Source organism: Heterocephalus glaber, unplaced genomic scaffold, assembly GCF_053883595.1.
Source record: "Heterocephalus glaber isolate CG9 unplaced genomic scaffold, H.glaber_assembly_v1.0 deba00001608, whole genome shotgun sequence".
NCBI classification, from domain to species: domain Eukaryota; kingdom Metazoa; phylum Chordata; class Mammalia; order Rodentia; family Bathyergidae; genus Heterocephalus; species Heterocephalus glaber.
Genome location: NW_028258379.1, coordinates 16,837,918 through 16,855,802, shown reverse-complemented (window position 1 = coordinate 16,855,802; position 17,885 = coordinate 16,837,918). Strand labels below are relative to the sequence as shown.

General features: G+C 52.6%; 2 protein-coding genes across 21 annotated transcripts in view; one reads left to right on the top strand and one right to left on the bottom strand.

The window, feature by feature from the left end:
• Angel1 (angel homolog 1) overlaps positions 1-17,885 on the top strand; it is a 136,475-nt gene that overhangs the window by 49,782 nt on the left and 68,808 nt on the right. The window contains exon 4 of one of the 14 annotated variants that reach the window (XM_021245984.2): positions 9,434-9,540. The exons of 12 other annotated variants lie outside the window; for them this stretch is intronic. In XM_021245984.2, coding sequence (XP_021101643.1) covers positions 9,523-9,540 — 18 coding nt within the window. In that variant the 5' untranslated portion in view covers positions 9,434-9,522. Of the gene's footprint in view, positions 1-9,433; positions 9,541-17,885 lie in introns of those variants that run through there. One more of the 14 variants, XM_021245977.2, reaches the window with a different exon arrangement.
• The window catches only part of Lrrc74a (leucine rich repeat containing 74A), a 29,890-nt gene continuing 23,989 nt past the window's right edge, over positions 11,985-17,885 (bottom strand). For 6 of the 7 annotated variants that reach the window (XR_015445065.1, XR_015445067.1, XR_015445068.1 and 3 more), the window contains 5 exons: positions 17,605-17,754; positions 14,848-14,955; positions 13,824-13,906; positions 13,573-13,678; positions 11,985-12,142 (listed from right to left, as the gene is read on the bottom strand). Coding sequence is in view for 1 of the 7 variants with exons in the window: in XM_087195423.1 (XP_087051549.1) it covers positions 13,666-13,678; positions 13,824-13,906; positions 14,848-14,955; positions 17,605-17,754 (354 nt within the window). In the remaining 6 variants the exon portion in view is untranslated. Of the gene's footprint in view, positions 13,679-13,823; positions 13,907-14,847; positions 14,956-17,604; positions 17,755-17,885 lie in introns of all 7 variants that reach the window. The other variant, XM_087195423.1, reaches the window with a different exon arrangement.

The window sequence follows — 17,885 nt, the reverse complement described above, 5'->3', positions numbered from 1 at the left end:
AGAGTTGGAGTCTGATCACCGAGCACCACACTATCCTGTGCCATTGCTGCTCTGTCCAGAGGACTCTGGGAAGATGGCAGCAGAAGCCCTGCCTGTAGGTTGCTACCCTGTCAATTAGCTGTTGTCCCTGGGTAATATTTCAAGGCCTCACTTTCCCTGTGTGAGAATACACAGAAACACAGCAGCCTTGGCCAGCTGGTTAGAGATGAACATGTGGTTTTGAGGCGGGGGTGGTAGGGAAGCCTCCCTAGGGCCCAGCTTTGTAAATTCATTGCCCCTTTTGCATTCTCCCATCCTTCCTGTCAAGCAGGTCAGGAGCCCCATCCTGTGCTCTGTCCTCTGGGCTGTACTCAGGTTGGCTGGCCGCAAACCTCCACAACAGTGAGGAATGAAGCTTGAAGAACTCTGTCCCTCCTGGCCGATGAGAAAATTTGCATTTTAATGGAGAGGGGATTAGCAGCCTGGATCCTAGGAGATGTTGAGGAAGGAGTCTTCCGTGCCCCAGTTCACAGCCTCAGACGGAGTTGGGGTGTGGAGGCTGGCACTGCCCTGGGGCCTGGCTTCTGCCTGGCCTGTCTCTGCCAGGAAGGGCAGGCTTTGCTGGCCGGGCTTGCCAGAGCTGGGCCAGGGTCCAGGCCAGGCCTCAGGCAGGCCCTGAGGCTAAGTCTACACTGTCCAGGCCTCAACCCACGCAGGGTGGGTCCCCTTCCCCCCGTCTTCTGCAGAGCCTGGATCCTACCCAGCCCTGGCCTGGGACCCAGGCCTGCTCCCTTCCAGCCAGCTCATTTCCCGGCAGCGCCTGACCCGGGACCAGCTATGACGGCTGATGGAGCAACTGGGCAGCATCAAGGAGGTGGAAACCAGGCGTCTGCCTGGTCCAGGTGGCTGGCTTGCTGGGAGGAGCAAGACATGCAGGCCCAGCAGCCATCGGAAGAGTTTCTGAATTACCTCTTGGCTGGGGGCCAGAGGCCGGAGCGGCCTGGGCTGCCCCACTGGCTGAGCCCCTGCAGAGCCTTCCTCCTGGCTCTGGGCCTCCTTGCCCCAGCCCTCTCCTCCTCCACTGCCTCCTCTGCTCCCCTTGCTTCTCACCTCACATCCACAGCAACCTCCAAAGGAAGCTCCAGCCCAGGGGGAGCACACTCGCTGCCACTCACACGTGGTGGGAGAGGCCACCCAGGGCCGTAATGGGGGGAAGTGGGTCCTCTTCAGGCCTCTGCTTTCTTCACCTGCCACCTTTTGAAGTCAGGGCTGTTCCTTATCTCTCCTCTCTTCCAGAAATACACATTCCATCTGGCAAAGTCAAGAGGAGGCCTCACCAGACTCTTCTTCTTCATCAGGAGAGTTGGGGAAGATGCAGGCTGGGGCAGTGTCAGGGAGAAAATGCCCTCCAAGCCCGTCCCACTTTCCCAGACAGGAAGTCTCTGTGAATAAATGTCCTCACCTCAGACAGGACTGGCTGTAGAATTTGTGGGGCCATGGTATAGGATCATTTAATAATTTAAAAAATATTAAGAATTTAGGCGAGCACTCTGGGAGGCTGAAGCAGGAGAATTACAAGTTGGAGCCCAATGTAGGTAACTTAGCAATTTAGCAAATCTGACTAAAAAGTTAAAAAATTAAAAAAATGAGACGGGATGTAGCTCACTGTGAAGGCCCTTGGTTTAATTCCCAGTTTAATTCCCAGTGACAATACAGGCTGAAACCTAGTATGGGGCCTTGTGTTACTGCATAACTGTGTACCCATAAAGCTGATCCTGTCCCCAGAAAGTCCTCTGCCCTGCTGGCCCATTGCCTGGACTCTGACATGCCTTTGAGAGCACAGACTCCACCCCAGGAAACTCCACACTTCCAACTATCCTCAGTGTCCTACCTCAGGCTCACAGGGAAACTGAGGCAGCAGGGAAGGTGTCAGCCTCCGGTCCTCTGCAGTACTGCCCATCCAGTGGACCAGATCTCTCAGCTGCCCATGGGTACCAGCCCAGTGCCCTTGGGGGGTTGGGTGGAGTAGGAGGTTGGCCTAGGCTTGCTGCTGTTAACACCATTTTCCCTGAGGGGCCAGGTGGGAGCTGGGGAGACCAGGCCTGCTTTGCCAGCTCCCAACCAGGTGTCCACAGGCCCCGCCTGACTGCTTTGTCCTTCGCTACCCAGCAGCCAGCTCAGCAGCAACCTGGAGGGGTGACTGCCCTTGAGGCTGTGCAGTCCCCTGAGACAGGGGAGGACAGGCCTGAGTCAGGGTCCAGGAGTGTCCTACTTGGGAGATTTGCTTGAATCTGATGGTGACAGCTGGGCCGAGGTCAGGGAACACAGATAGACTCTGCTGGGGTCTGGAGGTTGCCATTCTAATGCAGAGAAGGCCAGGCCCAGGGGTGGGAGGCAGCTGCTTCCCCCGCAAGGCCCTGCAGGCCACAGCTGGCCGAGACCCACCTGCTTCTGAAGCCTCCTCCCAGGCTCCCAGGCCGGCTACCAGAGAGTGCTCAGTCAGGGCCAGGTAAGGGCTGGCACGGTCCGTTGTGCATGATTGCATTTACCCTCACAAAAGTCCTAGCAGGTGGGTGCAGTTGTTACAACGATGAGCTTCCTATTCATTGGGCAACTGGTTCTGATCCACACCACTGCCACATGGCTCCCTGGCAGATGTCTGTCCTTTGTGGAAGTGCTCACTATGGGGACGTTCAGGTGACCATTGTTCGATGTGTGCCTCCTTGTCAGGGCTCCAGGCTGCATATCACTGAGGGGAGCTGCCAGGTGTGAGGTTATGGCTGTGATGTGGTGTTCAGGCTGTAGCCCTGGTTGGGGTCACACACAGTGCCTGGCACGGAACAGGACTTGGATCCATAATAAAGGGAGGAAGTATACATCTAAGGAGGAATTCCAGATAGCCCAGTCCTACACCAGGCCCATGCGCCAACCACCGGGCTGCACTTCCTCCTCCAGAGCTTCTTTGACAAATTCTGAGAAGTTAGTGAACTTTCTGGGAAAAAAACCCCGAAATGGAGCCCATCACCCAGGAAGGGGCACAGCACTGGGCTTGACTTCATGGATGCAGCTTGGGACAAGGGGGAAGGAGACCCTGTCCCCCCTCTCAAGGTGTCGGGCAGGTCCCTCCTTCATGGGAGACACCCTGGTTCAGCTGCAGCCCTCTCTGCCCATCATGCAGAGGACCCGGGCAGCTGTAGAGTGTCCCTGTGTGGCCGGTGGCAGGGAGGGCATCAAGAGGGTGGCTCTTTCCAGAAGAAACTCCCATTGGTAGTGGCTTCCCGTTTTGTCGAGTGGAGCGGTTAGGTCATCAGCTTCATGGCACACCCCGGATGCCTGCTTTCACAGCTCTGCTGGACACCCGGCCTCCAGGCCAATGCTCTGTCCCCTCAAACACACGAAGGCATTCACTGCAGACATGTTTACACCCTGATGCTGCCAGGCTGCTGGGTGGTGCTCAGGAAACCCGTAGCTGGGCAGGATCCATGTGCTCTGCCTCTATCTTTAACTGTCCCCATCACACACATTCTGGGTCCCTGCTCTGGTCCAGGTGCAGTGCTAGGCATGGAGGTGCATGAGGGAGTCTGGGCCTGGGGTCAAGGGGCTCATAGTGTAGTAGTGGGGATGATGTGTCACCAGATGCGGGGCACACAGTGCCATGCATGGGTATGTGGAGCATGGGAAACGGAGGCCAGAGTTTCTTAGGATGCTTCTGGCTGGAAGTAGCTGAGATGTTAACTCAAAGTCTCCTACTATGGGATGTTTATTGGCTCCCGTCCTGGGGAGGGCTTGGAATGGGGTTGCTTAGCAACACAGCGATGTCCTCAAAGCGTTTGACTGGTTGTATCTGCTCTGCCATCCCCAGTACTTTCGGTGAAGTCACCTGCAATCCACAGGATGGATGATACAGTTCCAAGCATCACATCTGTCTCTGTCACTTTTTTGTCACTAGGACACAATACCCCACACCCATGTTTCAGTCCATGTTTGTCCGGCTCCAAGGCAGAAAGAGCAAGGTGCAAGGGTCTGGCGATGGACAGCCACTTGTGTCATGGTGGCCAGGAAGCAGAGAGGACGGAGGATCAGGAAGTGAGACGCATCCTACCAGGTCACCCGCCAGTGACCAGAGCCAGTGCCCTCGGCCTCTCCCTCGGTCCCCTCTGCTGGTTCTGCCTCTCCTTGAAGATCTCTTGTTCCTGGAGTGCCCTGGACTCAGGTCACCGTCTCCTTTTCTTCTCTGTCCACACACAGACCCTTGGGGACCTCACGTGGTCTCCTGCTCCTCAATACACCATGCGGCCATATTCCCTGGCACATATCCCAGTCCAGCCCCTCCGCCAAAGCCCTTGCTCGGTGTTCCAGGGCCCATGGGACCTCTCTAATACAGGTCCCAGATGAGTTCCTGGGTTTCTCTCTGCCCTCCAACATTCGCGGCACCAGAGCCTTCCCATCTCAGTTGGTGGGGACTTTATCCTCCCAGGCCTCAGGCTTGACCTTGGGGGCATCTGGGCTGTTGGCTTTCTCCCACCATCCGCCATCTGAAACCGTCTGTTAGGAAACATGGTTGGCCCCCTCTTTACAGTCTCTCTGGGCAGAGCTCATATTCCTCCCGCCGCTATACTTTCATCTCTACTTCCTGCCTGGATCATTGCTGTCACCTGCCAAAGGATTTTCCCAGTCGCACCTTGAATCCCTAAGGGCTGATCCCAGCACCATCAGCCAGAGTATCCTTTGAAGACACTGGAGTTTGCAGCTCCTCAAAGCCTGCAGGCCCCTCTCACTCACACCCATTTAACAGTGGCCCTCAAGGCCCCACCCTATCTGGCTGGGCTCCGTCTGACTCACCTCCTCCACACCTGGCGGCCTTACTGTCCTTGGATGTTCCTGCCTCAGCCGCTCCTCAGCTGTTCCCTCTTCACCCAGGTAGCCCCATATTCCCAAATCTCCCCCAAGTCTGCTCAAATATTGCTTCTCCCATTTCATTGTATCCTTCCCCACCCTCACCCCCACCATGGTTCTTGAACCCTCTTTTTCTGTACAACAGATCTAGCACAGTGTATGAGTTGCTTATTTATTGTATGCAATATTTGTTGTCAGTTTCCTCTTTTTTTTTTTTAATGCTGGGGATCGAACTCGGGACCTTGCGCTTGCGAGGTGGGCGCCCGAACCAATGAGCTAAATCCCCGGGCCAATTTCCTCTTGATAGATCGTAAACACCTCAATTGAAGGGATAAATTTTACCTATCTTATTTACTAATGTTTCCCAAATACACCCACAGCAGCACTGAACACATGGCAAGCCTTATTAAGTACTGATTTTTTTTGTTTTGGTACCAGGGATTGAACTCGGGTCCTTGCGCTTGCGAAGCAGGCAGTGAAACCACCGAGCTAAATCCCTGGCCCAAGCCTTATTAAGTAGTTACTGAATTTAACTGAAGTCCTTTCCCCATTCTCAGAGGATTTACAGTCGAAGGGGTTTTTTTTCCTCCTAATTTCAAGAAGAGGTGATTTCTTGAATGTAGCACACTTGGGAAAGGCATTTTGAGGGCTGTGGATTTTATAATCGTAAAATAACGCTGAGTGGGTGGGGCCCGAGGAAAGCATGGCCAGGACTCCAGGAAGGTCGTGGCCTGAGCCCGTGCTGCCCTCAGAGCAGGGGTGCGGCAGGCAGCCCCCCAGTGTGACAGGGAGGGAAGCGACAGTGTCACATGCGTGCTTTTGGTCTTTTCCCAATGATGGTGGTGAGGAGAGAGGCTTGAGAACTAGGCAAGTGCTCCAAGCCCCAGGACCCCTGGAGAAGAGTCCCATTCTCTTCTCCTGGGACAGTGCACACACTGGGGGAGGCCAAGCAGGGTGAGACCCTGAGAAGCCACCAAGCTTGGGCTTCAGGGCCCCTGGCAGCTATGAGGCCCCTTCCGAGGTCCCAGGGATTTATGTCTATGTGTATGGCATTAGCAGCTTAAAAAAAAAAAGTGTCAGCTGGTCATGGTGGTGCATCCCTGTAATTCTAGCACTTGGGAGGCTGAGGCAGGAGGATTCCCTGGGCAACCTAGTGAGGTCAAGACCAGCCTGTTTTACACAGCGAAACCTAGTCTCAAAAAATAAAAAACGAACGAATGAATGTTCCCAAATCCCACACAGTCTCCACAGAACCCAGATGGAGGACCTGCTCCCCATGTAGGTTGAGGATTCTGGCCCAGGATCCCTGGCTGTGGTTGCCTTTTGGGGGCATTGGATAAGAATTAGATTTCCCTGAATCAGTGTGTTTCTGGGCTTTTCCACCAGGCCTCTGAAAGCCAAGCAGCAGTGCAGAAATGGACGACCTATGAGGCTGGAGCGCCCTCTGCTGGGAAAATAGAAGCACAGACGGGAGTGATGCATCCTTGCGGGTCTGTTAGACTCCCAAAAAGCAGGCGGACTGGGGCTCAGTTATCAGACAAGCCCCTCTCTTGGGGGGAATGGACACAGTGGAGCTCACACCATGTCTCTAAAATTCAAATGTGAGCATGCTCTTGTAGACTCGCGTTCCATTGCCCCCTAAGCTGAGTAATGCCAACTAGATGTGTTGTAATTCGATTTTGACACTATGCACCCCAGAGTTAGCATCGGACTCCACTGCTGTGTGTTCAGTCCCCCATCAGACTGCCCCTGCATCCGATGCCAGCTGCAAGTGGGGTCCCCAAGAGGCCTGCGCTTCTGACCAGCCAGCTACAGTCATGGGAGTTCCCGTTACCTCCTCATTTTAGGTGATTTACCAAAAGTAACCTAAAACTTATAATAGGGACTTAGAGGCTGCTTTTGTTAAAAAGCACTGACTCTCCACTTTCTTCTGCAGATGCCCAATAGGTAACTACAAGCTTCTCCACTTTCATTTTCCATCTGTCTCCTTTATTTCCTTAAACTTTAGATTTCCTCTCAGCTTTGCATGTGGACATGCTAATTGCTTAAGGAGAATCTGGCTAAGATGGTAAGATGGGTTAACTGGCCCTAAATTTACCTAACCTTCCTTGTTCACCAAGCTAAGAGTAGTTAAGGTATTTTCAGGATTTGCAGGGACATTCAACTGTCAACTGTTTCTCAGTTTTCCAGTACTGGGGATGGAACCCAAGGGCTCATGCCTGCTATGCAAGTACTCTGCCACCGAGCTATACTCCCAGCCCCATTTTAGATTTTGTTTTGAGCCAGGGCTCTCACTAAGTTGCCCAGGCTCTTTTCAAACATATGGTCCTCCTGTCTCAGCCTCCCAAGCAGCTGGTATTATAGGCATGGGCCACCACTCCCAGAAACAACTGCCAGCTTTTACAGTGTCCTGTTCCAGACCGCCTCCCCCCCAGTGGTGCCCAGAAGTCCCCAGCTACTGTCCTGAACCTGCAGTCACCTTGGATTTGGGGAATGAGAAAAGCAGAGCCTCAGACAGATGGCAGGATGCAATCAACCCGCTAAGCAGGAGCAATTTCTCTTGGGAACAGACTTCTCAGAGCTTCCCTGCAGAACCAGAACTGAGATAATGATCAACCAGATCACAGCTTGACAAAGACTGTTCAGTTATGCTTGCCTCTCCTCCTGTCCCAGCTGTCCCTCTGTTTAGACCCAAATCTCCTACCAGTGCTACCAAAGACAGGGCTAAGGGAACAGGGCCGCTTGTCTTCCGGTGTATCCATATTAATTCTGCCTTCACCACTGTGTGTCTCTTTGATTGGCATCCTGGGCAGAACTGTTGGGATTCTCAGAGCCACAGCCTTTGCCCCAATGCTCTGGCAACAGCACAGTTGCATTCTAAAGGAAGAACCCAGGAACAGCCAGTGAAGACTCACGTTCCGTAGCACCCCCCTTTCTGTGGAATCAGGGCACATCACACTCTGGCACATGGACTTGCAACCGGAACCCACCAGCCTGAGTCAAGGGTTTTAGTGGCATCTCATCAGGTGGGAATGATTGATTGAACAAGGGCCGCGTGATTGAGCAGCGTCTCCAGCCCCTTCTCCCGCCTGGAGGTCTGAGGATTCCAAATCCCAACCTCCAGTCACATGGTTGATCTTTCTGGTCACCAGCCCTCATTCTGAGACTATCTAGGGATGCCTGGGAGTCAGCTCATTAGCGTAACAAAGACACAGTTACTCAGGAAATTCCAAGGGTTTTTGGAGCCCTGTGGCAAGAACTGGGAAAAAGACCAGGTCTTTTTTTTTTTTTTTAATTTTTATGTATTTATTTTTTATTTTTGGTACCGGGGATTGAACTGGGGTCCTTCGCTTGCACAGCAGGCGGCGAAACCACTGAGCTAAATCCCCAGCCCTGGTGCTTTAGTTTGTTTGTTTTTCATTTTGGTGGTGTTATGGATTGAAGCCAGGGTCTCAGGCATACTAGGCGAGTGCTCTGCCACTGAGCTACAGTCCCAACCCCAGACCAGTTCTCTTTGTTACTGTCCCTCCACACAGACACACAAGCACAAGGGTTGTGTGCGAGGTATCTTGGAAGCCACAGCAGTCATCCTGCTCTGGTTCATCCCCCTCAACTTCCCAAGGCCGTGGCAAAACAACAAATGCCCTCTAAGGATCATCCCCTGTCCTTCCAGGAGGGAGAGACCTCTGGGCTAGAGCAGCTTGGAACCAGCTGCCTGTGGTTCCCCTCCCCTCTGGGATGTCTGTTTCCTGAAAGAGAACTGTTGCTTTTCTCTGGTTGGAGGCCACTGGCCAGAAGCCAGCATTCAGGACACAGGCAGGCCCTGCCAATCATTGCTTTCTTTTGTTCAAAACAATACAAAACAAATCCCAAGCCCTACTCAGCCAGGAAGGCCTGGTGCCCTGTGGCCACCACAGCTGCTCCCAGAGTAGACACAGCAGGCTGCAGCTGTTTCCCTGACCTGCAAGCCCTGGGGCCCAGGGTAACCCACCAGCATCCCAGCTGCCACTGCTCCAGAGGCCTTTGGGGATCAGAAGGTCCTCTGGGTGGCCCTTGGCTCCTTGAGTGCCAGCCCAGGAATCTGGAGTGTGTCTCTGGGGTAGGCATCAGCCCGGGTCCTAGCTGCCTTCCCTAAGACGCAGAAGGTGGGGTGTCCCTGAGTTTGGGAAGGCAGCCAGGATGTACATGGTGTCTCCTGCTAGGAGCCTGCACTGCCTAGACCACCTCAGAAGTGCTGCTGGCCCCGCTCCCCTTCCTCCCTCTGATTCTTCTTAAGACCCTGGGTGAATCCTTCTTTGTCACGGAAGCCCAAAGCCATGGCCCGAGGTTGGAATACCTCCCAGGGAATTCCCAAGGCCCAGTGCTTGGTGTGCCAGAGACAGCTGCTCTGTTTGGACCCTGCTGTGCCCTGGTGGGGGAAGCCCAGTCTGAGCAGTGGGGCACCACTGTAATGAGCCACTGCAGGCCTGACCTTGGGCTGGGTGTCTGTGTGCGTGGTTTCATTAAATCTTCGCAGCAACCTGTGAAGGAGGGATACTGTCATCATTCTCCTTTACAGATGGGGAAACAGAGGCAGAGAGGTGATGTTTCAAGGTCACAGAACTGGTAACTGGTAAAGCCAACAGAATTCGAAACTACAACCATGAAATGTCAGGATTCACCTGGGTAAGTGCTTGGAGAAGGTCCACAGCCCCCTCCCTCCCACCTTACCTCCTCATGTGCAGTATCTGGAGCATCAGAGCCAGGCAGGTGGGCAGGAGGGCACATCAGTCTGCCCTTGGCCGCAACAGAGCATCTCCAGCTCTCCTTTGAGTCCCTCCTATTGGCCAGTTCAGCCTGGCCAGAGTGCATCTGCTATCCGTTTATTTCTCTCTGTGCTACAGAAAGGAAGCCAGTGGAGAGAGTGCAGCCGCCCCCCATTCACCAGAGAGGGGCTGGGAAGTATGGTGGTTAAGACCTCGGGGTGCTTCTTGCCTTTGCCCACCACTAGTTGGAGGATCTTGGGCGGGAGCTTAGCTTCTCCATGCCTCCATGTCCCCAACTGTCAACAATCTTCTCTGCACGGAGCCCCGGGGGAATGCACCGCTGGTGCATCAAGACGAATGGAGTTGGGCATGGAGGGAGGGGCTGCTGGTTCCCGGGGTGCAGCCTGACCACCTTCAGAGGATGGGCCAGGGCCTTTCAGCCATCTCCGACCTTGATAGCTCTGGCTACAAGGTCCCTCTGCTCCTGCCATGGTCTGTGAAGGCACTGCAGCTCCTGCTGGGGACCCTGACTTGTCAGGCTGGGCCCAAGCAGGTGGAGCTGTCTCCTCTCTGCAGGTCACCTTGCTCCGAGTGAGCTGCCCAGGGGGCACTAACTATTTTTAGAGCTCTGCCTGGGCGCCCAATTTTCCTTCTCATAAGCAAGGATGCAAAGTAGCCCTCGATAACCCCGAGTTATGATGGGAACAATGAGAACACAGGCCTTGGCAAGGCTTGCCCAGGGGTCAGATGCTGGAGCTTTGGGGCTCAGATTTCAGGCTGGGGTCCTGGGGCAGAAGCTGGGGCGGGGGTGGGGGTCAGAGGAAGTGCAGGGCAGATTTGAAATTTAGCGAACTCCTCAAAGCCCAGCTCTCACTAGGATTTTTGGAGCTGACCTGACACCTAGTGACCATAAGCAGGAATGACTTCACCTTTGGGGAAGATCCCAGGGCCCGGGCAGTTTGGGCATTGGCGGTCCATCCCTCGCTTACCTAGGGAGGGTCAGACCGAGACAAGGGGTGGCCTGCAGGACCGGGGGTGGCAGGGATAGGTTTTAGCCCACCATGATCCCTTCATTCCCCAAACCTGCTCAAACAAAAATAAGGAAGAATAATTGTTGTCTTTTCAATGTTACATAAAAGATGAGAAGTATTTTGGAAAAAATCGCAGTTTTATTGATCCATAACCATTACAGGCTTGCAATTTGCTCTATACATTTGGATGCTTCGTGGCCACTCCTTCTGGGCCCCATAATTCTTAGGGTCTCACCCAGATCCCAACAGCTTTTGGGTGCTTGGTTATAGGCAGAGAACATAGAGAATTTTATGGGTTATGAGAGATTTGGAAGACACGACTCCTGACTTCAAAGAGTTGGCTTTCTTTGGGCAGACAGGACAGGCGAGGACAGAGCACTTGATGTGACTGGTGAGCTGCAGCCCATAAATTCCTTGTTGCTTCAGCTTCTTTTATTTTCATCATCCTGATTTTGATTCTGAATTCCTATTTCACCACCCGGTGCATGGAAATTCACCTTGAAGAGTGGCTCAGGAGTGAGCCTTCTGCAGTGCTTGCTGGTCAGGGAAACCCCGGTGGCCACCTGATCCCGTGCCTGCCCTTGTCGGTCCACCATGGTGACTGGCCAGGTTAATCAAAACCCTTTAGGCTGGGCGCCAGTGGTGCAGGCCTGTAATCCCAGCTACTGGGAGGTTGAGGCAGGAAGGTGGCAAGTTTGAGGCCAGCCTGGGTATTTAGCAAGACTTGGTTTTAAAATAAAATTTAAAATGGGATAGGGATGTGGCTTCAGTACAGGGCTGGGAATGTGACTCAGTGATACAGTGCTTGCCTAGCATGGGTCAGGCTCTGGGTCCCATGAAAAGAAGAAAGAAAAGAAAAGAAAAAAAAGAAAGAAAGAAAGAAAAGAGAGAAGGGAAGGGAGGGGAAGAGAAGAGTTGAGTTCCGGAATGGATCAGGAAGCCTTCATTTCATTGCTTCCATTTCTCAGGTGGAACCACTGAGGCTCCAAGGCCACACACCAGGTGGAGCTGGGCCACAACTAGGTGCCAGGTCTCTTGATCTCCTGCCCTGGACTCCCTGCATATGACCCTTGGGATTGGCTTCCAAAGGTCCCTCCCTCCTTTGCTCAGTCCCTGTGTCCTCTGCCCCTACCTCCCACCCTGGAACAACTGCTTCTGTGCTCTGACCTCTTCCTGGTGGCTCTTTCCCTTCTGCCCAGCAAGTCCATCACAGTCCCAGTTTGTCTTTGTGGCTTGTAATGAGGCCACCCAGAACTTGCCTGCCGGTGGTCCTAAAAGAAGAAGGCCCCCTGCTCCCACGAAGGGCGCAACACCAGCAGCCCAGGGACGCCCAGAACCAAGCCAGACTTTATTTGCTTGCTCCCAGACTTGGCCATGCCGTTCATCTCCTTTAGTCTCCTCGCTGCCACCATCCCCCTTGCCAGGACTCCTCTCCTGCAGGACTTCTTTCCAGACCACACTTGTTGCTATGACTTCTGCACTTTGAAGGAACTGGTTTGAAAGGTAATGGAATAAGGAGGAGGGCCAACACAGCCTCCTGGCTGATGGGGGAGAATGATAGGTCGGCTCAAGTTTGGAGGAGGCCATTTAGGAAACTCCCTCACATCTTGGCAGAAGGTTGAATGTAGGTTAAATTCAGTGTCGGTCCGGGGCTGCAGCACTGATTTACATGACTGGTCTGGATCCGGAGATTTACATTTTAGAATCTGCACACTGACCCAGCCATGTTGGGTGTACCCCACAAGCCTGCTTTAGGGGGACGTGTGTGTGCAAACATTATACACGTGTCTGTATGTGACTGCTATTTGTAGCAGCTAAATACTAACTCCAATGCCCATGAAAATGAGACTAAATTATGGGGCAGTTAAAAAGATCAAGATGGGGCTGGGGATTTGGCTGAGTGGCCTGAGTTTGATCCTTGGTACCAAAAAACAAAAAAAGACTTAGATGGATCTAAATGTACCAATGTTGAAAGATCACCAAGTTGTACTGTTAAGGTAAAACAAGTTCAGAGGTCTGATTCTATTCATGATTAAAAACTGCCTGTGCCTGTGTGTAAAACAATTTGTAATAAGAATATATGTGTGCTGTGAGTTTACCTTCCAAATGCCTTCCAGGCATGAACTCATTTGATCCTTAAAAACTCCTGTGCTGTGGGTACTATTATTGGTTCCATAATACAGATGAGGAAACTGAGGCACAGAGAGACTGGGTGACTTGCCCAAAGTTGCACAGGAATGGAGCTAGGATTAGAACTCAGGCAGCCGACCCTAGAGCCCCATGCTTTTAAGTATTTTCTTCCTCACATCTACACTCACGTATGTATGTACACACACGCGCGCACACACACACACACACACACACACACACACACACACACACACACAAAGAGTTACAAGGTTACAAGGACATGAAAATGCTCTCCTGGACTTGTTCCCAGAGCCCTTTGAGGAAGGAGGGAGAGTGAACTGTGTGTGGGGGGGGGGATTTAAGAGGACCTTCATTTTCTCTTTGCTATATGTCGGTAGATTTAGATTTTTACAAAAAGATAGATTTTTGTAACAAAAAAGGGAAAAGATTCATGCAGCAACAAACCTACAACTCTGCTCTTCCAACAGAATCGACAAAGCCATGTAGGCATACTGAGGTGCAATTGGAGAAGGCCCTGAGAGCCCCCACCTGGGGACTAGGAGACTCAGGCCCCAGTTCCATCTCTGGGCCATCTGACTCTGTCTGCACACTGAAGGAGTTCACTGCACTCGGGCCCTGTTGGAACCTGGGCACTGCAGGACCCAGAGCTCTGAGACAGTGCTTGCTGCCCCTTGGCCCTCTTGTGTGTGTCTGTTGGGCTTGTCAGATCCAGCTGAAACATCAGCACCCCTGGCCGGGCACCTGGCACACACCCCAGTTCCTCTTCTCACCTGGGCAGGGCCTGAGCAGGTGCACCTCGTCCCTCTCTTGTGGGTGGAAGCGTCTGGCCTGGCCCCCAGGGCACGACCGAGGCCCAAGCTTCACTACATAAAGGAGCTGCGGATGAGAAGAAGGTGGACAGGGATGGGGCTGCTGCAGGCGAGGAGGCTCTCCCTCATGGCACACAGCCTGGTGCCCCAGCAGTCATGCCCATCCCAGGGCACCTTGGGGAGCAGGGGAAAGGCACGGGGCCTGGGTTCACCTGAAGTTCACCATGCCCTTGCTGTCCTCCAGCTTCTTCATCAGCTCCCCAACTTGGTTCTGGTTCATAGGGACCTTGTTTTGCTGAGGACATGGATAAGAACGTTACAGAGCTTTCCGCTCACCCCATCTCCAGTGACACCTGGGACATCTCACTCCTCTGGGGACCATGGGTAGCGACTGAGAGCTCAGAGCAGACCGAACTCCCCACTCGGAGGGGTTGCAGGAAGCCTCTGTCCATGGGTCCTTGCTCAGACTCCAGAGGACTCCCATTTGTGGGGAGCAATAAGGCTGGAGGAGATCAGGGTCCAGGGCATGCAGGTGGCCCTGGGTAGACAGGACCGCTCCGTCGCAGCACATGAATGTCAATCTTGTTCTCAGCTCTGAGTTCTGGCCGGGCCTCTTGATCATGGCTCTGGGGACCAAGTGTCTTATCTATCCCGGCCTGGACTACCCAGAACCCCGAATGTCCCCTCCTGGGCCCAGTGCCCTCCTAGGATGCTCTGGTGATGGACCATCATGTGTGCATCTCAGGAGGCCTTCAGCACCTTTGTTGTCTAGGGGGGTTTAGGAGATGGTGGGCTTTTAGGCAGGGACTCCTGGAGCCCTGCAGTTGGATGGGGTCACTGCTTCTCTCAGTCTTTTTTCTCAACTTCCCAGTAGCCAAATGCAGTGGGGAGGAGGAACTGCAAGGTGAAGAATGTGTGGTATCTTGGGCGATCAGTGGCATTGGGCCACGCAGCACAGAGAAGGACTTCGGCAGGGGGTTAAGGGAGGGCTAGGGTTTCCCTCTTGGTCAAGATAAAAGAGGTGAGCGTCTACAGCCAGTCCCAGGAAGCTCTGTGAGCGTATGCTGCGCTCTCTTCCCTCCCCCCCCACCTCCCCCCGCTTCATTCCTGCCCCCATTAGTATATGTCTCCTGTACATAATGATTACGTTCAACACGGGGAGTTGGTAGATGCACATGACACACATTAACTGACACACACGCATACACACATGCACACACACTCAGGACCCAGCACCTGTAGCAGAGCTCTCTGGAACTCGCTCACTGGCATCTCCATTGCTCTGGTGGGGTTCAAGCTCTTGAAGAAATCCACAAGTGGAATTTTGTGCTGGTCTGCGTAGCTCTGCGAGAGGCAGGACATGCCTTATCCAGCTGTCTCTCCCTCCAGCCCCCCTCCCCAAGGGCCCGAACCCACCCGGTCAGAGGCTGAGGGAAGGGCAGAAGGAGACTCAGCAGCTCCAGGCACTCAGTGTTGGCATTAGTGGCTGTTTAAGAGCAAGGGCCCCATGCAGGCTGAGGGTGAGGCTCACTGAGCAGTGGCTCTATCCATCCCATCCACCCATCGGCTAACAGGTTTAAGACCATGTTGTTCAGGTGCCACAGCACCCAGGGGTCATGATGGCGGTCCTCTCTACATACATTACTCAGGTTTGAAATAACTCAGTTAAGACTGGTATAGACAGCCCTGTGAGGAGGAGCTGAGCTGTTGTTAGCTCAGAGGTCACAGGACAAGACCACTGCCATGTTGCCTGTGGCTGGACAAACAAGAAACTCCCGGGGTTCTCACAGATCCCCACAAATGCACATACAGAGAACAATTTGTTAGAATACTTTAAAAATAATATTTCAAGACAGGAGTTGTGGTGCATATTTGTAATCCCAGCCGTCTGGAGAACTGAGGCAGGAGGATTGCAGGTTCAAGCCCAGCCCAGGCAATGTGGCAATTTAGGATCCTGCCTCAAAACATAACAAAAGGGCTGGGATGTAGCTCAGTAAAAAGGCCCTGGGTTCAATTCCCCAGTACTGCAAAAAAAAAAAAAAAAAAAATTTGTTTTTCTTTCAAAATACTACTCATATTGGAAAGTATTTTTAGATTAGCAGAATGAAGAAAATAAAAAATAACTCATAAATCCTATCCTACCATTTTTTCTGTCTATCTGTCATCCATCTTTCTACTATTTTACAAAATGCACTACACTAACACATGGTGAACACTTTTTTGTTTTTTGTTTTTTTGGCACCAGGGATTGAACTTGGGACCTTGTGCTTGTGAGGCAGGCAGCAGAACCACTGAGCTACACCCCCGGTCCATTTTTATTTTTTACTTCAAGCCAGGGTCTCACTAAGTGGCTAAGTTGCCCAGGATGGGCTTGAACTTGTGATTCTCCTGCTTCAGCCTGCCAATAGTGCTGGGATTACAGTTGTGCACCACCACACCCAGCCCTTATGACATCTCTTACATCTGTCCTTCACTTCCATTGTCATTCTCAGACAAAACTTGGCCCTTGGCCGTGCTGAGTGCACATTGGATCTGCTGCTCAACAGTTCTCACTGGCTCCCTAATCCAACAGAATCAACCCCCAGCTTGGAGCAGGAAGTCTGAAGGCACCACTTTTAGCCCAGCCTCCCTCTTCAGCTTTGGTTTCCAGGTTTCTCTGTAAGTGGGAACCACATGGATGTCAACAACCCCTTCCTGCAACACTCCCATACCCTCTGGCTCCCAGAATCCTTCCTGCTCCTCCTGCCCCACTTCTGCAGGAAGCCACCTTTTCCTGCCTGCCCAATGCTAGATCTCCACTTGGGAGATCTATGTCTGCCTCTGTCACCTTTTATGATCGGGTGACCTTTTCTATTGGTCATTACTGAATGGATCCCACCTTTCCAACCAGCCTGTTGCCCCAAGGGAAGGAATATATTTTACATTGCATGTCTTCTTTGGTCTCTACCCCAAGATTCTTTTTCTATAATTTTTTTTTTTAACTGTGCTGGAGACCCAGCGGCATCTGTGACTTTGGCTCTACATTTGCCACGCCCAGCTGGGTGGGGCCCTCATTTCACATTTGCATCAGATAACTCCTTGCCTGTTTCCTGGAGCATCCTGCACCCCTTGCAAAACAGGTTTCCCCTGCTCTCATCTAAAGTTGTCTTGTTCTCAAACACACCTGATGCCCCTTGGCCTTCTAGAGCTCTTCACACAACGATAATTTGCATGCAAGAGGTTTTTTCTTTAGTTCTGGAAGCGGAGGCACAGAGCAGACCAATCAGGGCAGGGGACACACCTGCAGAATCTGCATTTGCACAGCCTCAGTCTTGTTCCTATCCCCAGACAGCAACCAGCAGCAGATGCCTTCCCTACCACTGGCGACAAATGCCAGAGCTGGCTCTGCTCACCATCCTAGCAGGCACAGCACCCTTTTCAGTTCTAATGTTCTCAAATTGTTATATTTTCACAGTTACATCTACTGCCTGTGATTTTTCAAGAGACAATCTAAGACTGGAGCCAGATGCTAGTTAGAAAAAAAGGACTCAAATGTCTCTTTTTAGCTGAAGCCACCATATAGCCGTCCTGAGGGACATCCTTACCAGTGCCAGAGAGCCTGCGTTTACTGGGTGCTTATTATATGCCAGATATTGCTCTAAGAACTTCATGTGTATTAAATAACTAAATCTCTGCAACAGCCCTACTGGGGTGGCTACTATTGTTATGCCCATTTTACAGGGGCAAAGACTGCAGCACAGAGCGTCTCAGCGACTTGCCTTTGGACTATATTAATAAACTGCGGGCCCACATGGTAGATGCTATCCTGGGCCAAGTTCCATCCACTTCAGCCAGAGCTCAGCAATTTCCTCCTGGGGAGGAGGAAGTACCACCAGGGATCCAATACGCGCAGGGAATATCCCTTGTTAAAAAGATTCCCACAGACACTTTGGGGAGGGGAAACACTGGGGGCCTGATTTGGGGCCAGAGTCTTGAGAGGAAACCAGCGCTCACCTGGATCAGTTTCATGGGTTTCATCCGCAGGGAGAGGGCTTGTTTCTTGCCAGAGAGGCCTTTCACTGTGTCATACAGCACGTCCAGCTGGGGATGGACGGCATACACCCCATCCAGGATTTTCGAGAACTGCTCAGTTACCACCACGTTCTATAGCAGGGACAAATGGGGCCATGGTGAGGATGCTGCCACTATGTTATCTCCCTGCCCAACCAGACCAACCCCACACCCCTGCCAAGTTCAGAAGCACTATCTTTTCTGGTTGTTCGGCAGTGAGTCTC